The sequence below is a fragment of the Pagrus pagrus genome, assembly GCF_965226575.1.
Source record: "Pagrus pagrus genome assembly, chromosome: 11".
In the NCBI taxonomy this organism is placed as follows: Eukaryota; Metazoa; Chordata; class Actinopteri; order Spariformes; family Sparidae; genus Pagrus; species Pagrus pagrus.
This window is the reverse complement of record NC_140195.1, coordinates 28,052,858-28,080,215: the sequence shown is the minus strand read 5'-3', so window position 1 is coordinate 28,080,215 and position 27,358 is coordinate 28,052,858. Positions and strand designations below refer to the sequence as shown.

Sequence of the window (27,358 nt, the reverse complement as noted above, 5' to 3'; positions counted from 1 at the left end):
AGTGAAGGCAAAAGCTATGGTTGTAGAGTGGCCATTGGAGAGAAAGGCTGAGAGAAAGAGAGAGAAAGAAAAAAAGTGAAATGATGCATGCAATGTGAGGAGGCAACGTTCCCTCCATGTTATCACAGCGGGTTTACTTGGGTTTCCATCTTCTCAGTGCACCTATAGAAAACTATTTTTATTGCTCTTTGGCTTAGACAGCCAACAATACCTCTCCTAACATGCAAAGAACCCGGCAAACCTAATATGCATATGAGTGATTTGTACCAATACTGCCATCTACAACTGCTGTAGACTGTATAAAGTTCTTTTACAGTTAAACACCTGTAGCCAGCTTGTAGCAAGAATATGTGCGTTACATCTGCAGACTCCAGGTTCTGATGCACAGCGTGTCATTTACGCAGGCTCACAGCAGGAACCTTCATTCATTATTCAAATCTTTCAACACAGTGGAATCAAACACCAACTGAGCTTCTGTATGAGCTGTTCCACAGACGCACCTTTAGTTTTCTTACTTATAACGAGTGAAACCTAAATAGATTCAGATACAGATTGAGGTCTGGCTTCACACCAAACTACACCAGAAAGTTTTTCATAGCACAAACATCTTCACTGTAATTAACTTATCATTGCTGGCTAGAGGCGGAGTTGCAATCAGATTTATTTATAGTTCAGTGGTTACAGCTCTGTTATACTGTAGCCAGCAGTAACAGCAACAGCCCTGCTACACTGTGGCCATGGATTTCAGTTAGGCTCTCCTAGTTATTGTGTTTCTCTAACAGGAGCTTGTAAACTCCTTTAATGCATTATTGTCTGCCAAATGATGTTAATGCAAGGCAGCTGTTTCATAAACTTCAGGGAGCTGTGAGATAAGTGCTAATAGTGCTAAAATGTTTGTATTGACTTTGTGATTCAGTCTATACATGGAGGATTTTTGTGTGTAAAGTCTAAACATTTAATCGATCCAGTGAGCACTGCCAGACTGTTATTTAGAGCTTGAAAAATTTCTAATCTATAACTTATTTCTATTCTACCTTCATAAATCAGCAGTTCGTGTTGCCCTTACCATAATCAGCATCAGCATCGGCTTAATGACTTTTGTAAGCATAATACTAAAAGTATACCCAGGAGGGTTTTGGCAGTATACCACTGATGTTACTGTTGTCTCATGGGAGGACTCAAAGCTGATGATTTAATTTCATATCTTAGTAGAGGGCCAAGTGCTGCAAAGTCTCTCCCTAACAGTTCTCCATTATAGGAGGCAAGTCCCAGGATAACAGTAAAAGGTTATGTTGGTTCTACGCTTAGAAAGATTTAGGAGTGTCTGGTGTACACTTAGGCTCAATCCCATCTCAAAATGTTACTCCTGCCCTTTGTTTTCAAGTACCCCCTTGCCCCGAAGAACAGAGTGGAGTAGATTGAAATCTCCCCTGCTGTCCCCCCCTGTAAACAGACCCAACTGGACATTTCCAAATGCAACAGATTTCGCCGTCATAGGCCATTGGAGACGTGCACATTGAAATAGGGAGTGTGAAATGGAGGGGTTAGGGTTAGGTGGTAGGGGCAAGGATGGGATTGGGCTGTTGATGACAGTAATTATTTTCACTTTGTATCATTCAGCATCATTTGGCGATTGATGAGTAAACAGCAATGTTAGCTAGGAAGTGGTTGAATGCTAACGTTAGCTAAGGGGTTACCAACTATGTTGTTTTACCTTTAAATATGATCCAGTATCCCCACAGATTGTCATTATTCATTGTCTTTTCAGTTGCTGATTATTTGGAAGCAGTGAACTAGTAATGATTTGTCATATATCCCTGTCACATTAATGTTCCTAGCTCTTGCTTAAATGTTCTTCTGGGGATCTCAAAAGTCTGTCAGCCTATCTTCTACCCTCATTTCACACACAAAACAGGGTACCCTTGTGACTGGACGGACGACAAAAAAACTGACAGACATGGGATATTGATTGTAACTGTAAACATCCATCAGACTTTCTACCACAGCTCATTATTGTATTCCCATGTTAGTAAAGTGCATTGATTATTTAGGCCTTCTTAATTATATCGTTTTTTCAAGTGTTCATTGCATGTGAGGCTCCTGTGCACAACGGTCTGAGTGTCAGAGTGCAGACTATGCTGTATGTCCACGGCTGCCCATGATGCTATACAGGAATGAGTTAATCATGTATTAAGTTGGCTGTTTCTTGAAAGGGTTCCACCTCGGTAAATTTTACATTAAGATATTTAGATACATGTAAACATATTCCTCATTCATTCCTCAATTCATTCTTCAGGACCCTCAAAGGTGAGATATTTTTCGAAAACATTCAAAACTTAAAATGTTGCCTTAAAATGAGAACAGAACGTGAAGAATAACCATTTTGACATCTACGTATTCTGTTGCAAAGCATGTTTAGCATGCTAACCAGCTAGCTCTGGCTTGCCCCGGTCCAAAGCTCCCGTGCTGGCAGTTTAAACACCAACATTTCCTCAGTGCTTTGAACTGCCAGTCTGGACTTCTAGCTGCACAGCTAACTGAGCTAACTAGCTAACAGCAGCTATGGTTGGCAGCAGTTAGTGGTTACTCTGGTGACTATTTGTTTTCAACAGGTGTCCAATTCTTACGTCCTTCCTTCCACTAGGTGCTTGATTTCCCTGCATGTAGCTGTTATTGTGCTGTCGGCTCACTCTATTAGGCTGTCAGCATGTGTTGCTAGTAGGAACAGAGCACCCCAGGGAGTCCTGGCCATAGTCACATCTGCCATGCACGTTCTAACACGGCACCATTCACAGCTGATAACCAGGGAGTATGATAATCTGGAGCAGCTGAGCATTGGGAGAACAGTGTGTAATCTTTAGCCTGATGGTATTATGTGATGAAACAGCTCAATTAGTTCCATAAATGAAACGGTCGTTTAAACACTGGCAAATGATAAATGCATAATATCCCAGCCTTTAAGTCGTGTATTTTTGGCATCATCAAGCACAGCATTAAGGAGGAGAGCTAGGAGGACCGAGTGTGAGAGGTGATCATTTCAGGTAATGAACTGAGAACTAAATAAGACACATTTGCATAATTTTTAGTTTGACATGTCTGTTAATCTCTCTCGTAGACTCACTGGAAGTAATGGAGATCCACAGGAAGACTGATGCGAGGATGTGGGTGCACTGCATGATGTGACAAGCTTCAGATGTTAAATTTAGCAGCAAGACTTAACTGGCATAGTTCACATCAAATGTTACCACACTTCCTCATCTTATAACAGCATGTTCGTGGTGGAATCTTTTATATTGTAACAAAACAAGAGGCTTTGGCTTTACTGCTACAATCAGAAAACACTGATAAATAACAGAGGAAGGACTAAAAACTCCGATACCAGATATTTTTTATGTAGTTGCCTTCAGAAATTTGTGATGCCAAAACACATCAGACACAGCACAAACCGTAATTATTAGTTCGCCCTTCAATGGGGCCTTCAGCCCACCTGTGGATGAATTGAAGGTTAAAAGAGAATATCAACACCAGTCTCAGTCAGTCGTGTGTTGCTGACTGCATAGCTAGAGTATATAGAGCGGTGTAGGGATGATGTATTTTTGTAGGCTAACCCAGAAGTTAGCATCTCTAATGGTTCCCTCGACAAAAAGACTGGGAACATTGACTGTGATTTGGCATTACCGCCGAAAATAAGCTCTGTTATTTACTATACTCACACGTTTTGTTCAGCAAGAAAATCTTCACAGATGAACACCACTTTTATGATCTTTAAAGTGTCACTGAAATGACCAGATGTAAAAAGCTAATGTTAGGCTATAAACAAACTACACTGCAGTCGCAAGAATTTATCTCAAATTAATTTTAAAAGAGAAAATATCATAAGCTTGACTAACTTTATCGTGTAAAACTGATGGAGTTACCCTTTAAATGTCCATCTATATGGGAATACAGCTGATCATATATGCAGGTATGGAACGCACTAACCTCTCTGCTGTCGTCATCCTTGTTTTTTTTTTTCTCTCTCTCTCTCACTCATAAAAGGTCAGTCACCCACAGGGCTCAGGCCAGTAAGTAGGTCTAGGAATAAGGCATCATTAATTATGAACACATAAAATTATACAACTGGATGATGAGGACAGCTGAGGAGAAACTGAGGACCACAGAGATATATTGGGTCTCTTTCTTTTTCTCCTCTTTCCTGCTAAATGTCACTGCTTTCGCCGTCAGTCCTCAGGTCACAGTGTACTCGCCTCCTGCTGTGTCTCCACCGTGCACACATGCATGCACATGCACACACATGCATGCACAGCACACCATCTCATTCCTGTTAACCGCATGAATGTGCCTCTGATTACAACTACATTATTGTAATCTGAATTCTGTGCTATTTTCTTGAGACATGACAGGATCACTCGTTCTGATTCTGTCTGCTACGAACTCAGCCATGACTCATTCATGTGTGGACGTTGCAGAAGCAACACAAGATAACATTTGCAAATTTACAGCTTTATTGATTTCAAGGATATCTAATTTGGATTTAATTTCTCAGTTATAAGGAAATAACTCCATAACTCAGTCAGGAATGGTGAACCTCCTGCTAGAGCGTGTACTGGAGCCCTGTTGCTAGTGGTGGGGGTGCAGATCACTGAAAGACAGTGAGATGCAGCAGCAGTAAATACAGACTATGATGATAAAAAGAACCGGAAGGTTTGAGGAGAATGTCTAATTGAGATATTTTGAAGTAAACTTTGTTAAAGAAATTTGGACAATTTACACACATTTACTAGGTTATTACATATATTTACCATTACTCACTGGGACTGAAATACAATCATGACATTTCAAAGAGCCACATAGTTGGACAGTGTCAATATTTACACAAGACTGACAACCTTTAATAATACCGTTGCAAGCCTCACGGTTTAGCTGCTTGAGCTAACATTAGTTTGACTGTCTGTTTAAAAGCTTATTGAGCGACTGCGAAAGCCACATAAAAAAACCTGGTAAAACCATGGTAAGTCTTGTACAAATGTACTGTACTTGACTGCTGATCTTTTACCTTGTCTTGCATAGGCCTGGTTTTGTATCAAACTGAATACAGTTACAGTTACAGACATGACTGTCACAGCAGTATGAACAGCTATACGTTCACTTACTGCTACAGCTAAAGGGAATTTTAGCGCCGATGCGTTCAGTTAGATCAGGTAAAAAGATTTACTTTCTAATCTTTGAATTGAACTGAATTAAATCTTCTGAATCAGCAAACATGATTCATACCTTTCTCATTACATTACTAAATTATTAAAACGGTAAGTTTGGGCGGCTAGTTCGTCTACTTCCCCAACTCTCTTAGCTTTTATAGTCTTATTAATACATGAATAAACAACTGTGTTAAATACCACAGACATATTAACACGAGCAAAATAGACGTCACAAACGTACCCCAGCCTTAAATGGCACGGTACCTGGGGCAGCAGTTACTGCTTACTGCTGTAGGTGTGTGCTTTGTGCTAACTGGGTTAGCTGCTGAACAATAGTCACTGCAGCTGCGACTCATTCTTCAGCTCAGGGGCTGTCTCATGTGAGCGCAGCACATCGTTGTCATTGCTAACTGTGTATCCAACTACCTCATGTCTCACTCACATGCAAGAAAACATTTAATATTATCATAATGAACGTAAACAATGAACATGGCTATTGTTATTGCTCACCGCTGTCAAGCTAGCATGTCGGTAATGGGACGTTTTGGCTGCTCTTTTTCTGCCATGCTTGTGTGACTCGCTCGCTAATAGTTTTAGCAATATATCGGTGCCGAGCCAAAGAGACCCGTCTCGAGCCTTGTGAAAGATTCTGGTCATGTGCGATGAGCGCATGTCATGATGTGAAAGTTTTTATACAAATACAGCAAAAAAAAAGCTGCTCTAGCTTTAATGCTTTAAAAGCCAGTCTTAGGTCAGACTTCAGCAGGAGAAGGAAAAGTACTGCCCTCTCGCTCATTAGAAACAGACTGGTTGGTTGGGGGATTGGGAGTGCAACCACAGGTGAGAAACACACAGGAATGTGAGGTAACAAAGCTGAATCTGGTTCAACTTTTGTGGCAACGTGATGACAATGGGCGAGGTGCTGAATCGGCCAGTCACATGGTGGAATCCGTGATACGTGAACGCCATATTTCCGCTGTTTACCTCGCCGTGAAGTGTTGTCTCTGTTTTAAACGTCTGTGCAGTAATCTGATAAACCTTTACATTGATAGATCTGTTATTGAAACTGGACTTCTTGGATTGTATTTCATTGTCTCACCAGCGCCTGAAGCAACACACCCCCACCAGTGCCACCCCCTGCGTTGTCTTAACGTGCGCCCTCACACTCATTAGTCATCATATAACACTTGAAAAAATATGACATGTAATTGTTCAGCATATGTTATTTTTTCCCTTTAATGTAAGATGTCATTCTAGCTGTTAGTTCATACACCAACTCCTCGTCTAATCCTGTGTTGTTGTTTCTTCCAGGTTGTGCCCCACCAGGGACTCCTCATCCTCTCCAAAGCCACGAGGAAGCTGCAAAGCAACCTGCTCAGAAGGCCCCAGGATTTGGACTTCTTGTTTAATTAAGGGAAGAAAAATCTTTCTTAAAATGCAGGAAAGTCTCGCAGTCATTACGCTCCCGTAGAGTTTTCATTTAGAGACTTTGGTTGATTCATTAAAGGATTTTGTGGGCACTATCACTGGGGTGCAGTAGAACTGCGGAGCTGCAGCTGAGGGCCACTGTTAGCCCTGAGTAATTGCCGTTTGTTTGAAGGTGTAGAATTCTCTGCCATGAAGGCTTCCTCTTGGATTATCAGGGCACGAGTTTAGGTCAGTGTTTCTTAGCTCTCTCTTTGATCCAGGGCCATCTTTACACGCACTCATGTTTTCTCTTTTTCAATTCCTCCACTCTTGACTTTGAGGCTTTTGTGGGATTAAACATCAAGCCCTTGGATACCCTCTTCAAGCATCTATTTTTTCCCAGGAATATACTCAAGCCAAAACTTTAACCAAATAACCTCCAGGCACGCTGCAGAGAGGGCCGGGGAGAAAGGAATCGAGGGGATTGAAGGGCAGATGGCCTCGCCGCTAGAAAACACCAACAGCCAGATGAATAAAACATTTGAATAGAGAGAGAGTCGTGACATCTGGCTGAGGAGTGAGTTAGACACTCACCTCATTCCCTCTCTCTTTCTATTTACCTATTCTGTCCACTCCTTCACTCACTCACATCCCTGTCCTCTTCATCCCCACTCCTTGTATTCATCTTTCACTGTCCCTTGTCTCTGTCCCTGTCTCTCCCTCTGTGGGGTTGAGGTGGTCACTAAAACAGACAGAAACAAGCTTGTGCTTCTGCTTGTTTCTCCATCTCTTGTTCCACCTTTGGACCCCCTCACTCCACCCTCTCCCTTGCCCCTCTCCTGCTCCTTCTCTTCCTCCTCCCCGGTGCGGTGTGTGATGGTGCGTCCCCTCCTCTCGGCCCTGGAGACATGCCTGTGCAGGAGATGGCGGTGAGTCCTGTCAAGTCCCTGTACTGGGAGAAGTTCCCCCCTATGTCGCAGCGCCGCGTCTACTGCACTCCCGTCTACCAGGAAGGCCTGCTCTATGTGCTGGGGGGCTGCAGCGAGACCGGCATGCCCCTGGACAGCGTCGAGGTCCTGGATGTAGAGAGCCAGACGTGGAGCCAGCTGCCGCCTCTTCCCACAGCACGGGCGGGGGCCTCAGCTGTGGCGTTAGGAGGGCAGGTCATGGTGCTCGGGGGCATGAATCAGCAGCAGACCCCGCTGGCTTCTGTGGAGATGTACCACCCTGATGAGGGCAAATGGGAGACGAAGGCCAGCCTGGGTCAGCCATCCATGGGAGTCACAACTATAGAGAAAGGTAAGAAAGTGAAATGCATGTTTGCAACTCTGCTTTTCAAACTAAATGTGCAACATTAAGACTGCTGAGCTAATACTGAATATGATTTGGGTGTAAGGTCTTCGACGAGGACTGACTGGCTCTGGTTCTGTCTGGGTCATTTGGTGACAGTCGGCATTATATCGTGTTTGATATGCAAGGATTTTAATCTCAAGTCTTCAGGTCCAATTGCTGCCTATGCAAAACAGGTCATTTGTTCACCTGTGTCCATTTGTTGGTTGGTTGTTGGTTTGTCAGCAGGATTACACAAAAACTACTGAACAGATTCCCACAAAACTTGGATGGAGGATGAGTCTCCATCCAGATTAGACAGCATTAACTTCTGGTGCAGATCTTAGATCAGTTAATGGTGGTTTAAAATTTAGAGTGATACACGGCTATGGAATGTAATTGTCTTGACTGAATTGAAGGGGACTGTTGGCCTTGAAGTATGCGCTCTACTGAGTGTGAAATAAATGTTTGATATTTCTGACTGACACTGGTGACTGATGACATCATGTTTGCCTGCTTCAGTGTATACAGAACATCTTTGTCTAACCTGAAGTTAGCTTCCCTCACTCCTAGTTCCCTTTGTAGGCTATGCAGTCCTACATGCCTGTCCATACAGGATCTTAATCCAACTGTCTTTTCAAGGACTTTTTGTTTTAAAGATAATTTTTTGGCTTTGTGCCTTTGTTTAGACAGGACGCCTCATAGAGTCAGACAGGAAAGGGGGGAGAAAGAGGGGAGACGTGCAGCAAAGTAGCAAAGTGCCACAGGCTGGAATGAAACTTGGTCAGCCTCCATACATGGAGGCAATACCAGGCGAGCTACATGGACGCCCAAACTCTGTGCTTTAATCCTCCTTTTTTGGCCTTTTCAGTGCAAATGTCACTGCATTTAAAGCAACATCGTGTTTCTTTTTAATCTTAAAATAACAGCTTCAAAATCATGTTGATGGTACAGCGCTTTGTAACAGGGTGGATGCCACTCTGTTGGTTTCATTTATGTATTCTCACGCTCTCACTTTAGCCACTAAAATTAGTACATCCTAGTGTTACTCTCAAGGCCAAGCGTAAGCATACCTTTAGTTATTAGCATTATTATTTCGGTTTACAAATTATATTAGAAAAATCCCCATGCTGGATTGCACCTATCACAGTATACATAGTTTAAGGTTAGCTAGCAGCTCTAATTTGCTGGTTGCTGTTGGCTAATGAAGAGGTACAGTATGCTCTAGTGTTCCTGTATATTAGCTTTCCACATACATATTGGACATATACAATCTCTGTTTAAGAGGTTTACTTGATTGCAGTCCATAGAGAGAGCTCATTTAATGTCCGCTCTGATATTCTAAATTTGTCAGTGCAGGACTGGGCCTATACCGTCATCGATTGTACTTCCAAGAACTCCATGTGGGTTCATTAAGAGCTGATCAAGTGGAATATTCAGCCACTTTGACATATTCATGAAACTTTGAAACAAAAACAGCAACAACAAACCCATTCCTCTGAAGTGGCCAAGTTGACTAATGAGCTCTTCATTTCTGGTTTTTGGAGGAGACCCTCAAAGCTTTTCAGTCACAGAGCTGCCAAAGTGTCTCTGGAGTGGAAGCTTGTCACTCGTCATTAGAGCTGAGTGGCACTGAGATCGATGGCTACTCACACAAGTCATGAAGCTGGTGCTTATGTTGGTCGTAGGTTCATTAAATATCGCAGCAAAGCTGTCCCAACATTGACATGATGTAAATGGTCAATAGGTTGTACGTGGGCGTCTCTTATGTGTGTGCACAAGCCTACTGAGATATCGGTGTGTTTGTCTGTGTTTGTGCTTTCTCATGTGCATTAACTGAATGTCAAACACAGCTTGTGCGGAAGGAGCTAGTCGTCACGCAGTCTACCTCCGCTGAATAAACATACTGGACTTAATGCTCATTCCCCAGGCGTGTGCAGGCTGTCTAAGGTTGTGTATGTTGGCACAGAGGAAGGGAGAGTCGTGAGAAAGCGAGAGAGAGAAGAGTGGGAGGAAGGAGACAAGCGAATGAACTGATCACAGGCCATTATAGGGGAAGAGATATTATGCATATCTGCAGCCAAAACATCCAGAGAGATTTGAGATACTACATTGATAGAAGAGTGAGAGCAGAGAATGAATACAGAGAGAACAGAAGTGAGAGACTTGTTGAAGTTCCTCCATGCACTTATCTGTGTTTATAACCCCGGCTGAATGCTTACCTTTCAAGGTAACAGAGGCAGAGTGAGGGGATATATTTGTATGCATACTGTATTCCATACACAGAGTGAAAAATTGTTTTATTCAGTGCGTTCAAAGAATTACATGATGCAAGACTGAAGAGGTGTTATTTAAAGTTACAGTCAAGGTGAAACTGCAAATCTGTAAAACTGACGTGAAGAACCGATTCACATTCGCTAAATCCCTCTCCCAAACATTACCTGTCCCGTCACAGCTCAGCAACTGTGAAAAAAACTGTAAAATACTCAAGGGTGTATTTTGTATGCTGCAAACATTAGCATTTCAAGCTAACTAGCTTACTGCCCAGAATATTAATGCTAACATAGCGTTACAAGGCCAAGATTCGGTCAGTATCTTTAAAGTCAAGCTGAAACTGAAGGCAGAGTGACATTTGCTTCTACATATTTATGTATTTCCTGTGAAGGTAGTGTAAGAGGTGTTAAGCCCCCCGGCATGCAGCTATATGTCAAAGTAGCCGGCTCTATCTGACAGGATCACCAGGAGCGCTAAGTGAAAAGGTTTGAGTGGTCAGAGGGCTGGTGTTAGTCAGCTAATCGGACCGCTAACATTAGCTGCATGACGATATGAACAGCCGGTAACTGACTAACAGCAGCCAAACTCTGTCAACAACCTCGATACCGGATTCCCTGTCATCAAGCTAGCTGCAGTTTGTCTCTGTGTTTGTGTTTGGACCCGACACAGGCCGTGTTCACTTGAAGAACTACAGTGAGCCGCTGTTAGCAGCTACTTTAGAAACACGTAAAGCATCTGTTCATCTGGAAAATCTTGGAGGGTGCAGGCAGGGCAGCTAGAGGACATAAATATGATCAGTTTCACCCAAATCAGTGAATGAAGTTATAGATTTGTGTTTTTGTACAGTAATTAATGAACCACTTCACTGCAGCTGCGTCTCTCTGACATGATATCTGAGCTCAGTGCCGCTCGCTCACCACTTAGAGTTAAGGATTGATTAATGGGTAGATGACATGATGTTATTAATTGAAAGTGGTCACTTGAAGCTGATGTAAGTGCATGCGACATTGACTTTTACAGGAAGAAATCATGATCCATTTTGCTATAAAAATACAAAGAAATTGGATTTTTTAAATTTTTCCAGCATATATTGTTGGTGCACAATGTGACTGTGGAATTTTGAATTTATTCTGTTTCTTCAGTCCAGAAATGTAGTCCTATTCTGAGTCATGATTAAAGAACTTTAAGCCTTTGTAATATTTTATGTGTAGTATCTGAACAAAATCAATATTTAAGTTTACCAGAGAGAACAGTGATTCCTGTGAAACTGCCACTGTGCAGGCTGTGGTGTGTTGTAACGAGCTGAGATGGGACATGTTTTCAGTCCAGAAACTAGAGCATCAAAAGAGTTGTGCTGTAGAGCCCTGCAGTCACAACACTTCCCTAAGTGGATACTGACACACTCATTAGAGGAAAACTCCCATTAGAGAAAAGCCTAACATTAACAGCTCCAACGCTCATGTTTTCATGTTCACTGAGTGCTGCAGAATGCATTCACCACAGTGCAGGTTTCTGGATTAGCAGCCATAGTGTGAAGTGGAAAAATATAGGAAATACATATAAAACAAGCACCTTGTATCATTACTTGTTTCATTCACTGTTTCCTGTCTTCAGTGATTATGGGAGAGAAGAGATTTGGCGTAGCTGATAATCACCACCACCAGGAAATCCTATGGAATCTATTAAACTGAGATACTACAGCACCCAGTGTTAATCTATGAGGATTATGTCTGCTGTTGTACATGTAAATCTTAAGTGTTGTGTCACCCAGCAGTTTATCAGGACTGGAAAGCGCTGCAGCATCATCAGCCTCCACTGTCTTTATAATGAATGACCCACTATGTCACCCCTGTGTGTGGTGTGATTATGTGTGTAAACTGCATGTGTTGCTCTGTGATTGCTGTATGCTGGCTGATAGTTGCTGGCCACCAGTGGCTGTTACTGTAAATAGTCAATACATGCTTTAATTGGATACTGGACTTGACAATACATACAGATTACACTGTATGTGGGTACATTCTACACTGTTACTGTCATATACAGTTACCAACCCTGCCAAATTTCCCGGCCATGAACCAAACTTCTGAGACACTATTATCCAGATCTCTGTGTACAGTCACATCACAGGGATGTTGCCTGCAGCTGAATCACGTGAAGCTCCTGCAGTTGCTCGTGCCCTTAAGGGATACAGAATTTAAATGAGATTCGGTGTGAGGCTGATGGAAGTGGAGAGCAGTGATGAGAGTGGTTGGAAACAGCATATTGTGCAAAAATAATGGCTTTTAGGCCCTGTTGCTTCATTTCAATAATAAACCTGAGGCAATTCAGGTGGTGACATGTGTCCAATGAATTTAGGTTGTCACGGTTACAGCTGTAACGTCTCAGATAGAAGATGTGATATACAGTATATATTACAGAAGCACTTGTGTCAGTTCCACCTGTGTATGATTTTACTGCATATTAATGGAGCACATTGTATATGTCAATATCCAGCCAACAGGCAACTACACCTACAACATCTGTAGAGCTGTAAAATTGGATTCTTGATTTTCTTGTAATGTTTTTATTTGATTCTAAATAGATACAAATGCTAATATACTGTATTATTAAAGGGGTTATAACATCCAGCCACTAAATGTGGAATCCCCCCAACATTGCTGTTGTTCAGATCATCTGACCCCCCAAGTGGCTGCCGGTTTGTTGTGGCTAACACTGTAGCTAATGTCGCTAATGCTAGCTAACATTAACATCGCTAACGCTAACTAGCTAACTGGCAACTACCAAGACTCTCGACCAGATGAAGCATGTGATACCAACGGCGTTAAACTATTGGCTGACAAACCTTGTTAGAAATTGGAACGAACTGTCAGAATTCTTACATAGAGATAAACAAAACAATCATTTTGGACCTGACAAACATTATGAAATTATTAATTCACAATCATAATAATATTTTAAGGAAAATACTTACTTTTATTCTGCACATGTCTACAAGCTGTACAAAAAAAAGGATCAACATGACCTTTAATATCACATAATTTTTTTAAATACTTTTTACTTGAAAAATCCATCCTTGGATGTTCTTATACTATACTTAACTATAACTATCCATTAACATGTTAGGCATCCATGGTCTCCAGAGGGTGAATCCTACTGACTTGTTGATCATCTGACTTTTCCTCTAGCACCACCATGAGGTCGACATTTTCAGTTTTCAGTGAAACATCCCAAGAGTGTATTAAATGGATGACCATGACAGTTAGTAGACACATTTATGGTCCACAGTGAACTGTAACTTGTGTCATGCCTTAACATTTCTTCTGTCAGGACCATCATGTTGATTTTTTATTTTAGTTTATTCCTTGCAAATGAATGACATTCTCATCGACCTCATCAAATCCTAGCATGCTAACATGCTTAATAAAAAAAAATAAAAAAATCAGCATGTTAACATTGTTGTAGACCCTTGTCACGGCAGACATTTTGACCAGCCAAAGCAGGAGAAGCACAGGTGGAATTTCTCACATTAATGATGGCTGGAATCCACTTAGGTGAGCTCGTTACAGAGCTCTGGTATTGTGCATGCTCCCTCATGGACATGACTTACTGGGACACTTAATAGAATGGAGCCATTGTTAACGTTATAGGTCACACCTGTGCTTGTACTGCTTTGTCAAAGTCAAAATGTCTGCTGTGAAAAGGATCTATTGTGAGGGAGTTAGCACTGTAACATTATCATACTCAGCAGAATGTCAGAGCTGCTGGTGTGGCTGTGGACAATTCTGATACACACCTTGCCCCTACCAATTAACCCTACCCCTCCATTTTGTGTATTCACGCCTTGGGGTCAGTTGTCCTGATTCTTGCAGGGAAAGGATGAAGTGTTAGGGCTGCATGGCCCTCCAAATGTTTTTAAGAGACTAACCGAGGGTTATGAGAACTCTGTCATTTAAATCATTTATGCTCCTTTTCTTATAATAAGCATAAAACAATCGCTACTAGTTTACTGACATCTTGGTCGCTAAATAGCTAGCTAGCGTTAGATAGTTATTGCTGTTTGTGCATTACAGTCCTGCATTTTGATGTATTTCAATGTTGCATCTCCCCTTTGATGGTATATCAACAGCCGGAATATAATTCAAGTCCTGCAGTGAAGTTGCTGCACTTGGTACCGCTCCTCTAATATCAGTGCAGACTGGCAGGGTAGGAGCACAGGTTGCTAATGTTAGCCTATAAAGCACAGCTAGTGACCAGATAATAAAGAAGTGTTCTTTTTTTTAATTTAATAACTTGTTTAATAGCATGAAGCTGTGAACCAATTGTGGACATCCATACTCTTCTATCTCCATCGGATAAATAGCAAATGGCCCTGTGATAATACCAGAGATGCCACAGTCGCTCACTTTGGGGATGACATATTGGAAAAATCCAGTCATGGCTGTTTACATAGAGGCCGTTGAGGACAACTGATGACGTATGAGGGTCTAGAAGGGTTGTCCCATTCCATAAGAGAAGATTTCTGAGGTGCACTTGAAATGAGGGGTAGGAGAAGAGATTGGAGGGGGGTCTAGCTGATGCTGTTGATTTTAAATGAATGAGAACTAACACACAGGTCTTTCAAATCAGTTTGAACAAACTTACCAAACAGCTTTACGTGTAACATATTACTCCCCAGAAGGTTTGGTGTCACAATTATCGTTCCGCATGGCTCACCAGTTTCATTTTGTGTTAACATAGACAACAACAAGACTGATTTAATGACAGGGCAAGAGGACATGTAATAGGCTGCATTCACTGAAAATGAGGAACATCACAGCTACTAGACACTTTTAATCCCTTAGTATATTTTTGGCATGCTTATCATTGTTGGAGAAAGCAGGCTAATGTGAAAGAGAGGAGCTGTCGGAAAGATCCTCAGCCAGAATCGAACCAAAGGCGTCACATTTATATGGCATGTGTGTTAGATCCAGGAGAACACCCACACTCTGTGTGCCCACAGTGTTTACATCCTCCTACTGCTCCTGTCAAGCTGCCAGGACTAGTATGTTTGCATGAATGTATGTATGAAGGCACAGATTTATGCTTGGTGTTTACTGTCCTGTGAGCCTGAGTCATTTCAGTGTCAGACATAATCTGCTCTGTGACCAATTAGAAAAAAAAATCTAATCTTCAAAGCAACATTAAAGAAATTGACATGTTGTGCGTTTTGGCGCCCCCCACAGTTTCTGAGTGTAACACCACTGTCGTAAATATAAATCCCACGTGTGTAACAGTTGTAGGTGCTGACTACAAACACTCATCACGTCATAACAATGTTATGTGTTGAAGTAAACATGTATGTAACACTGTGATCCTACCCTCTCACTGAAGTTACATAGCAGAGACAAGTGATGGAAACAGAGACACAATTCACCCTGTAACAAGACACTGTACCATCAACATGATTCTGAAGCTGTTATGTTAAGGTGTGTAATGAGACTCTAAGTTAGAATGAGAGTTAAATAATATCGACCAAACTGCAAGAAAGGGAAACCCTGCCGGAGGAAGTCATGTTAAAATGGAATCCCTTGAGTACCACAGTCAAACGATCCATTTAACAATACTTGGACCACCTGAAGGAATAATAAAGCAGAGACCGACATCCAGGTGAATGACACAGGCCATCACCTCTGGTTGCTGCTGCACACAGAAGGGTGTGAAATAAACAGCAGCAATGTGTGATTGCAAGGGTACAGAGGCGATCCTAAGAGGGTCTAAAATACAAAGGATATAAAATCAGCATGTTTTGAGTGCAGCCGAGCAAAAGAACACAGGCAGGCATTGATTTAATGAGCTCAGGGCGCTCAGTTGGTACTTCCATGCGTATGATGTGGGGATGCTCTAACTTGTATTCCTTTTGGGCTCAAGTTGCTGCTATTCCCTTTGAAAATGTAATAATTCTCTGTAACCAATGAAATAGTTCTGTATAACCCGTCTATAACCCTAAACCTGTCTTTACATGAGAGGAGCGTTTCTAGGATTAACAGCAGCAAAAACTAATTCTGGTTGTGAGATGGAAATCTCCCCATTAACTCACGCATCAGTGGGAGCTGTAATTTTAAGTATTAAAAAAAGACGGATGCGTTTTATTTTCCCCAAATGGAAAAGTTGTTTCCAGAACATTAAGACATTTACTTTTATTTTACTTTTACTTACTTTTATTTACAACAACATGCATAAATACATTTGTACAGCATCGATTTTAAGCCTCTTGTGCCCAGGTACATAATATTATAAGTTCAGCTTGGATTTAATGGCAAAGGCAAATGTTGTTGTTTTTGTCTTGTTTTCTTCTTTTCTGTACAGGTGTGGGCCATGTAGGCTGGTAGAGGCCTTTCTTCAATATTGTTAGGACCTAAGACAGAGATGCATCTGTTTTGTTTCTTCCTTTTTCACGAGACTGTTGGCTAATATTCATTTCTGCATGTCCGTGTGACTTGTATGAAAACACTCATTTTTGTTACATTCCTGTGTCCTCACCACATTAAATAAAACACGCTTTAATTTGCTCTAGCTCAGACCATGTATGCACATGCATCCATGCGTTCATCCATACATACACACACACACACACACACACACACACACACACACACACACACACACACACACACACACACACACACACTGTGGACCAAAGAACTTGATGGACCAACAGAGTGAGATACAGATCTGCTAAAAATGTCACACTTCTCTTATCCGATGCATCATAAATTGTTTTTCTCTACCTCTGCCAAGAGGTTGTGTTTCTGCCTGTGTCTGTTTGTTTGCTGGTCAGTTGATTATCAGCAGGATTGCACAAAAACTTCTGAACAGATTTCCAGGAAACCAGAATAGACTGGGGATGGATCCAGTAATTTATCCTAATTGTCCTTGACATTGTAAGATTGCTTTTGGAAAATGTTGTTAATTTCTCAGGGAATAATGCATGGATCCTGATGAGAACAATCGGGCGTATTTAGTTGGCTGGTATCCATGAATATGGAGTTTGATATTGGATTAAAGAGGACTCTTGAGCCTTTGAATGGATAGTTTTTTATTCATTTATGGAAAAATGGTCTGTGTCTGTATGTAAATTTGTATGTCTGTGCATCTGTGTGTGTGTGTGTGTGTGTGTGCTTTGGTCATGTTGTGTGAATCATCTTAGAAATTATGAGCCTTTTGTGATAGGCCACTCCCACTGCCTCAAACAGTTTTAGCCAATTTGCATGAACACAAACAATAACCTCAACTCACACCTTTACACACCTTTACACACACACACACACACACACACACACACACACACACACACACACACACACACACTTGGCCTCCATGCCAAATTTCAGCCTGCGAGGGGGGAACTATGACTGCCAGATGGTTGGGAAAGTGTCGTGACAGAGCGACCTGTAGAGCTGCTGGGCGCAGCTAAAAGTTGTTCACAAAAACAAAGCTTATCTTTTACTTTGACAGATTCAGAGAGATTTAGTCTGTTGTTGCACATTTTAAGTACAAATGCAGGAGTTTTGTGGACCTTTTTCTGTAGTGAGGTGCGCTGAATTAACATGGAGCACGTCTGTTGGCTCGATGTCAGGTCTTTAAAATGTTTGTTTTAGTTGTCTCACCTTGACCATACCTCAACTGTATTCACTTTTCATTCTCTTTGTCCAAAGAGGACTGTTGCATTTTGAGTCATGTAGCCTATGCAGCCTAAGTCTTTCTTATTTAAGGTAGTTGTTTCAAATTAATAGACCTACTGATTTTCTTTATGTGGAAATGCCACAACATGCTGATGTAGTGGTTGTTTTTCATAAACTGTACAGAAGAAATGGTTAAAAATACATAAGCGTTGCTGCCTTCTGATGTCTGGGGGTGACTGTGTGTGTGTGTGTCTTTCAGATGGTGGTCTGATGATTGACATGCAGTCCTCTCCTCTCCTCTCCTCTCCTCTCCTCTCCTCCTCTCCCCTCCTCTCCTCTCCTCTCCTCTCCTCTCCTGACTGTTTCCTGACTTCCTCTGCATTTCAGAGTTGACCAATCAAGCGAGCATTGCTGTTGCCTGGCAACAGGTGTGTTACTGCCATGTTTGTTTTTAGACTAATCAGAGAGAGTAGGCAAATTAGTTTTAAATGTGTGCGCACGTGTGCATTCTCTGTGTTTTCCCAAGTTAGCAGCAGATAAAGCGTTTGACAGAGTGTGTGTGTGTGTGTGTGTGTGTGTGTGTGGATAATCTAGCTGCCTCTTGTGAAGTGAACACCATGAATATTCTTTGGATTTTTCTTTCTCTTATCCTCCACTTTTCCCTTTCTGTCTTTTCAGCCTTCGTCATTAATGCCAAATACAGTATGTCGCAGAGACCCCCCATCATTCTGCTTGAAAGCTGGCCCACTTTCTGTTTTGCTTCGAGTTCAGGGTTTTATGTCCTCTTTCCCCTCTCAACTCTTTTACTTTTCTCTCATGGATCAGCTCACACCTCAGCTAACCGTGAGCACACATCTTTTTCCTCTGGCTTAGCTCGGCTTGCACATAGTGTATAATAAATGCAATCACCCGCTGCTCCATTAGAACACCAAGCTTTTAGTCCTCTTCATGCCTTAGAGGAGCCACTTTTTAATTGCCGCTGTAGCATGACTAAAATGTGTGGCACTCCAACTGCGCTGATGAGTATAATTTCCGTTTTCCCTCAACGACCACCGCCCTCTCCTTAGTCAACAGTCACTGTCTGTCTGTCAGCTGGCCTGCACACCACCTGACTGAGAAATAACTTTCCCGCAGGGCTGTCAAGCTCCTGAAAGATCCAAAGTTTGTCTCTACGAGGAAGAAGACAAAGGCACGGGATAATGGCTTCAAAGTGGTGGAGGAGAGCGCTCTTGGGGGAAAAGGTGTGAAGTCAGCTGCAAACAAAATCCTAGGAAGGACTTCGATCTCACCTTTGTGGGAGAGAAAAAGGAAAAAGGCAGCTGTACTGCAAATTAGCCTCATTAATGCAGCAAGACTTCACCTCCGATTTACATACTTGAATTCAATGTGTATGTTTTTGCTTTCTCAGTGCTCAGAACTTCCTGCAGCATCTTCCACATCTGTCTAGTGCTTGCTTTTCCTGAACAACCTGTGATGACCCGGCTTCCTTGTGCTTCAAGCAGCGCGCTCTAATGTTCGCTGCACTATGATAATATGCGTATATATGCCTTTAAGTGTAGTTTTGGGTCAATTTGGTCATGTGGTGGATATGTGATTGAAAACAGATTATTGCAGGCTCACATATTAGAGTAAATAGCAAACATCAAAGCAGTAAATGTCTCCAGGAATGGTTGTGCTCATTAAAATAACGACTTAGAGGAAGAGGAGGGATGTGAGAAGTCTTTCCAGGGTTTTGTGAGCTTACGGCTTTCTTATATCAACACTGGTTCAAATCTAGAGTCTGTTCCTACATCTCTGTGTTAACAAGGTAAAGAAGTGCTGGAGGACACAGCAGGTCACAGAAAGATTCCTCAACAGTTGTTCTTGCAAGAGAAATCCAGAAAGCTATTGTACAAGGTTATCTAACAAGGGTTTCAGTGTGTCTCCTTAAAGTTTTTACAGCTGTCTGTTACGCTGCTGGAGTTTTGCTCCCAGACCTGTTCCACTGATCACTTCCTTTGACTGTGCATTTAAAATGGATATTTGCAAGTTTCATAATTTTTTTTAAAACACAGGGTTGTAACAACGTGCTAGTTGTGATTCCTCAATGCTACTCACAAAACAAGAATTATATAAGTGGGTTGAATAAATAATAAGTCACAAAAAGCTTCCATCTCACTCTGTTGGTGTCGTATGCTCACTGTCAATTGACTGAGGCAGCTTTTTTGGCTCTGGATAGAGCCCTCACTTTTCCATTCATCCAGACCTTCTGGTGGGGGAATGATCTTACCGTCTTTGTGATCACCACCTCATCATCAACACATTTGCTGATAGATGTGTCATTCAATGCCAACTCATCTAGGGCCTCCCAGTTCATGTCATGGATTCACCAATCACTCATTTTTCACTGGTTGGGTTTGAAATGTGTCATTGAAGAGACCATAGGAAAGTTGGCAATATTCATTCATTTAAATAGTTGTTGCTGAATGGTTACAGTTATCAAATTAATAACAGGAAGTCATTTTTTACCAGAACGAGGAATCTGTCAGTTCATATATCCACAAATTTGTACTTTCTTTCAACCAAATTGTGGTTCTGTGTAGTATTAATGTAGTTCTATCACATCTGGAAGTTATTTGGTCCAGCGTCTAACAGATTTTGTTAGATATAGCTTCAGAGTTGAAAAACACACTTTTTGGGGTTATTTTGATTGTAGATTTCTCCAAGAAGGATTGTTTTAATTTTTTTGAAACTTTAGTATGTGAACGTGTCGCTATTCATTGCATAGATATAAAAAATAATCAAAGATGTTATATTACTCCCTCATCATTTATGATTCTTTGAAATTAGCTTATTTTTCACACTTTTCATTGGCTGTAATCTTGCATCCAGTGTTTTTATTTTATTGGTAGATATTCGTACTGTGTTGACCTCAAGGTTTTTTTTTTTTTATCTGTCTGATACCTATTGAGCCTGATTTTCATTGGGTTCTGGAAATTTGCAAGTTATAGCTTGTCACGTCTTGGTTTGTTGCATATACTGTAGGTGATGTCATCCTGTTCCCTGTGTCTGGACAAAATATTAATCTCAGTTCCTTAGCTCAATACACATACTGTATATTATTTCACAATTTCAAACTCTCAGAGCTAATTTCTGACACAATCAAGTTGCATTGAAACAATAGAGAAAGGCTGGGACAATCCCACCTGGGTTTTGGTGGATTATTGCAAAATGGATGGCAAAATAACCAGAATAAAAAGTGTTATCATTATTTATATCATCATTAAGCAGTTTGACGTAATACTTTTCATGTTAACATAACTATGGAAACCACAAATAAGTTTACACAAATTTTAATTTCAAGGGCTTTTTTCATTTCAGCTCAAAAATACAGTATACTGGCTGCCATATGAGTGGATTTTTCCCCCATCTTAAATTGGTATTGGTCTCAGAAATGCTACAATGCTTGCACACACACACACACACACACACACACACACACACACACACACACACACACACACACACACACACACACACACACACACACACACACACACGTGCACTGTGGCCATTTTTTAGATCTTTCTGCCTTTAGCTTCAAATGAGGTGGCTTAGGTTAACTGCAGGCTAATTATATTTTAGCTTCTCTCTCTGTGTGCATGTATTTGTGCATTTGGCAGTTGTGTGTATGTGTGTGTAGTTTTTTTCCCTGCGTTGGTTACATATTCTGTTTTTCTTCATTAAAACTGATGTCTGTGTTTCACTCACACACAAACACACCACCCTTCAGACAGTCTTTACACTCATTGAACACTAGTCTCAGCCGCTTGTTCACATCGTGTACAGTAGCTCAGCTCAACAACTACAAATAAACTGATCTTTTTTCAGCCATGACTTTTTGTGCAAACTTTTTTATGCAACCTTGGTTTGTATTTTTTCTGCGAGGCTTAGAGTCATGAAAGCATAAAAGCCTGAGATAATGACTTCAAAGTGACATATTTCTCAGTGGAGACTCACTCTCACTCTCACTCTCACTCTGTCTGTTTTGCTTGACAAAACTTTTCCTTTTCTCACTTTCTCACTTTAACCATTCCATGACTGGTTATCAATCTATTCAGTCATTCAAGTATGAGGATGCGTTGCATCGTGGGTGCAGGACTTTATTAAAGTGCAGTTCCAAGCGCAACCTTGTTTTTTTTGGGAAGTTCAGAAAGTGAGAAAAGGAAAAGTTTGGTCAAGCAAAACAGACCGAGAGTGAGTCTCCACTGAGAAATATGTCACTTTGAAGTCATTATCTTAGGCTTTTTTGCTTTCATGACTCTAAGCCTCGCAGAAAAAATACAAGCCACACAACATCTCAGGAGGCCTTAGTCAAGCTTTAGTCAAGGAAGAGTCACATTTCTGTCAACTTTCACTCAAAATGTCTTCAAACAAATTCAATTAGCACTCATTGTACATTGAAGCTGAGGGCGAAATCCACTGCAGAAGAGGCAGAGACACAAGCTCTCAATTGACCGTTGCCTCCATAGACCAGAGTGCAATACAGCCGCAAGACATGTTGGGTTGTGAGCACGGCTCTAGCTGGAAACACACCCTCACTGTGATCAGTGTAAGTACAGCTATTGCTCTCTCCACCTACACCTACTCACTGCAAAGCATTCAACAAGATCCTCTTCTGTCAAAACACAGTCAGGGAATGTAGCAATCTCAACGTAGAGGTGGATGAGAGAGCAAAAGTCGGTACAGCAGAAAAGAAAAAACTGCCTGTTGAGAGAAAATAACTCCTGGAAGAGCACTGCACATCACAGGCTGATGATACATAACAACTTGAGAATATCTCAAAGTGTTGATGTCCTTCAAGAGGAAATAAGTGGAGTACCTTCCCAGTGAGAGCACTCAGATCATATTCCCCATGTCACTGTGACCCTGCAGCGCTAGGAGTCTAGACTTGAGGCACTTTGGCCAAAGACTGAGGTGCTGACTCTTTAAAGCCAGGATTACTTATGCTGGAAGCCTGCTGTCTGATGACACTCTCTCCATTTACCGTAGGCTCTAGTGGCAGCGCCTCATCCTCTGAGCAAAAGCTCTTTACCAGGGGAAGCCTGGAGCCGTGCTGAGGCTTTCATTAGAGGCTCAGAGAGAGGATGATTACAGAGGAAAACCTACACAAACAAGAGCTGGCTGCCTGACAGTGTCAGATCTGGCAGCATAAAACAACATTCACTTGTGTTTCTTGTTCTGGATGGGGAGCTCTGTGTACTCAAGAGGAAAGAGAGGATACAGGAAAATGGAGAAGGAGAAGAAAGAGAAATGAGATGAAGTCAAACCATGCGAAACATGTAGCCTGCATTAATCAGGAGTTTAAACATCTCGACTCTTAGCAGCTTTTGATTCAGCTAATTTGATACATGCAGGTATTTAATTGTTATGATGGATATCAAGTTTGTTTCTAGTTTGCTGGGTGCTGCAATCCCCAGCAGCACTTGTACTTTCTTGACAGAAATGGCCGTCAGCAAGCCCCGCCAGAAAGCTTTAGAAAGAATAAAAGTAAGCCCAGACATGATTTGACTGTAGGGGGGCAGCGATTCTGAGCTCACGCTGTGCTTCATACTGTATGTTTTTATATTAGCACAGCCTCAGGGTGGCAAATCAAGCACTTCTATCATTTCTCTACATTCAGTCGGAGGTCAGAAGAGGATCGGGCTTCTGCAGCTCATACATTTCTGTTTAAAAACCTGCCTCCCTTCCTGCTGTCTTTCTTTATTCACCGGTGAAAACGCTCGATGTGGTCTCATTATCAGTTGAGCTTTGCTATTGCATACTACTGTTTCCCAGGCTGTCTCAAGAGTAAAGGCCTGTGAATGGAGCTCGATTTTCAGGGTCATATATTGGCATGTCATTTAAAAACACATCACTGAATATATCAGTACAGCAGTGACAAACCATGACTAAAGGCGCTTACGTCAAGGAATTGACCATTAATAGTGATTAGTCACACAGATTTAATTAATCTCCCTTTACAAAAGCTTAACATCAATTTAGCTGTGCGCTGTGAGACTCGTGATGGACATCTTTAACCAGAGATGTACTCTTTTGCATTCATCTTCCTGGTTCGAGCCTGCATTACCCACAATGCAACTCATTTGCCAACAGTTTGGTCAGAGGTTCACGTGTGTTATTCTCGTAGCAGCCTGGAGCCTCTAGCCTGCAGCAGAGATCTGCTCAGCTCACTTCTTAGTAGCTCCACAGCTCCAGGTCACTCCTGCCAACACTCACCATTTTCGGGTCTCCCTATTTTCTAACTGTTTCTCACGCTGTGCTCCCGATTGGTTATTCCTCCCGATATTCTCCAGATTTCATAGTGATACAAATCGAATGTGAGTGTCTCTGTTTCCTGTGGGATGTGTGTCGTGTTACCTAAACCCAACCCAGAGGAAGAGGTGAGAGCCGACCCTTCTTAAGGTGTCACTCTGCTGCAAATGGATGATGATGGATGAGAAACACTGCAAGACTTTACCCTTTATTGACATGTCTCCTGTCTCACTTGCTCGTCCTCTTCTTTCCTCCACTCAGCAGACTGTAAGCCTGCATCATTTTATCCTTTCTCCTCTTCTTTTTGAAGGTCTACCTGGTAATGATGGTTTTCACACACTCTCTCACAATGTTTGGACTTAAAGATGTTGATTTTTGATCGCTTTTTTGTACATTTTAAAACGTTTTCATGTATTTTACTGTGAGCTATGACTTTAAAGCTAATATAAAATCATTTTACTCTCATTGAGGGTAGGCTATTCACAGATACCCCAGAAATCTCCCTCCTTTTCACAGCCTGCCAACATTTAACAGATCTCCTTGGAGCCACAAATGGCTCAATAGAAGTTTTTTCACATGTAGAACTCCCCAAGTTCTGTAAACCGACTTTGATGTGTAAAGTTGGTAGATTTCACCTTGAACAAACAAACATATCAGCTACAGCTTGGTGAAGTGATAGAAGGGAGGGATGTGTTCCTCCACAGAGAAACATTTTATTCAATCAGAGAGCAACAGTCTAACAGTCACAATGACCTTAGAGAAAACACAGTGCTCCTCTTATAAAAGTGAAATTAATTGGCAGTTAAAGGCACTGTTGCTCAGTTTAATACACGCAGGGGGAGACCAAGCAAGAGAGCCCTGCTTGGTCTGGTATGACCACAGTGCCAACCATAGTGGCTAATGTCTTACCATGTCTGATCACTGACCTTTTGACTTCTCTTTTAGTGTCACTGTTACCATTGTGTAGTGTTAAAATAATTCTGCGTTCATTTAGAACTGGAGGAAGGAGATCGGACTCAGCTCAAAGTTTAAACAAGGGTTTTAATCTTGTACAAGAGGAGCATTCACAGAGCAACACGCAGGTCAGTTACAAAGTGAAGACTCGCTGTCTAAAGAGGAAATCAGGGTATTTATCTCTCTCTCTGTCACTCTGGGTGTGTCGTCACTATAATAGATGCTTATTCAAGCCCATTTACAGAACGGAGAATGTTTATCTTTAGTATCTGTCGTTTCCTACTTAGGTCATAAACAAGTCTCAAGGTAAGGCCATAGAAGAAGATCACAAGTCACAGGTCACAGTTCACAGTTCACAGTCTCTCTAAAAAAGGCTGTGTACTATCAATTCACATTCTTCTACATATAGCACAAAATTCTCATAACATGTAGTATACTAACATTTTTAGCAAAATGATGTATCAAAAGTTACATAGTCCTGCTAAGCAGTTGGGTAACTGAATGGCAGTCCCAACAAGCACCACCTGAAGAGTCACCGTCCAATCAAACCAACAGAATACAAGTACTTACAGTGTCGAGCACCAGCAACTAGACCCATCCTATGGAACAAGCAGCAACAAACTGTGGATGCCTGGAGCACTGTATGAAGGCCGCTATGTTTACCTGTATGAACACTGGCAAACAGGCTCCTGATGAATGAGCCACCGATGGTGCAGCAGCTGAGGCCAATCAACAAATGCACTGAGGCGAGACGTCTTTCCTCTGTCTGAACTGACACGAGACACACATGGAAGTTCACAGGTACAGGACTGAATTTACCACCTTGTCCATACGAAACTGGATCAAGAGATGGAGAGAGAGGCTTGTCCTTGAGCTGAGAGGCCCAAAAAAGAGAAACTAACTTACATATTTAAATGACACTTGAGAGGCAGAGAGAGCTGAGGGGACACTTTCTGTATTTCTAAAGACAGTCTGTCCTGACAGGCCGACTTTGCTGCAGGCAAAGATTTTCTCCTGTGGGATCACCTCAACACTAACACATCATACCGTTACATTTCCCCTCACTCTTTTGCTCTCTGTGCGACAGTGCGCTTTGATACATGGGGTACAAGAGGGCATGCTGTGGCAGCAGATGTCTCTGGTTAAGGGCGTTATGTTATGATTTTTGTGACCTCAGGTTTGCATTAGTTTTTATATGAAAGGAAAAACTCAAATATCTAGCACATTGTTTCTTGCAGTTTAGAAAGTACAATGCTGCAATTTTGATGTAGCAGCCACAGTGGCACTTCCTCTCTGGTGTTTACTGCTATCAGCAGGCTAATAGAGTGATACAGAGGACCTAATAGAACATTACATTAGCATATCCTGTTTCACTTGATTTGCTTTGGCTCAGTGGCGGCTTTTTGTCCCCAGACAGACGCGCTGCTGGAAGGCTTTAGCTGTGCACAACATGAAAATGTCTTTCTTACTCTTTCGTGCGGCGTCAATTAATATTGGCAACTATTACTCTGCTGTCACTCTGCAGACCCACTGATGTTGCATCACGGGTGAGAAATATGAAAGTTCAGCTTGACCCAGCCAACAGTTTAGAAAACAAAGCAGCTCCGGTCATCACGCTGGTTTAAGGACGGGAAGTTGTGCAGTGTGAAAAAGGTTGTCCCAACCCAAACCAGCCCAAATTGAAATGCTGAAAAATGCTGAAAGGAGTCTGCAGGCATGCTCTTGGGCTCTGCACACTCATTCATTGTTGCTGTCATAAATTAATTGGAACGGTTAGCTGCTGCTTGTTTTGTGACCCCGCGGTTCATTTGCTCACACCGCTTTATTATAAGAACCATTATGTGCAGTGCCAAAATCATAATGTAACCCACAACTGACTAGACTCAAGCTAGAGTCATGTAGCAGTCAGTAGGTTAAACGAAGGACATGAATGATGATGTACACCCAAGAATTAAATGAAAGTAATTGATGTCCTGAGTCGATCCACTTTTTAAAAAAACTGGATGGTTGCTGTCAAGCTAGCTGTCAGAATAGTCCCACTGTGCTCTGTTAAAGCTCCCACACACTGCTGTTAACAAGTGACTGGTGGAGAACTGAATATATAAAAAGAGCAATTAGTAGTGTCAGCTAATTATGTGACAGCTAGCAACAAGGAATGATGTGATCAGAGCTGTCCTTTTGCGCCTTCTTATGATGTTTTGCCTCCAAACCTCTAAAGCTGCTGCTGCCTGAAAACTTCAG

At 41.8% G+C, this 27,358-nt stretch overlaps 1 protein-coding gene across 1 annotated transcript in view; it reads left to right on the top strand.

The window, feature by feature from the left end:
• Positions 1–27,358, top strand: part of klhdc8b (kelch domain containing 8B) — a 198,537-nt gene that overhangs the window by 41,870 nt on the left and 129,309 nt on the right. Inside the window, exon 3 of the mRNA XM_084367737.1 lies at positions 6,510–7,904. Within this exon, the coding sequence (XP_084223863.1) occupies positions 7,514–7,904 (391 nt within the window). The 5' untranslated portion in view covers positions 6,510–7,513. The remainder of the gene's footprint in view (positions 1–6,509; positions 7,905–27,358) is intronic.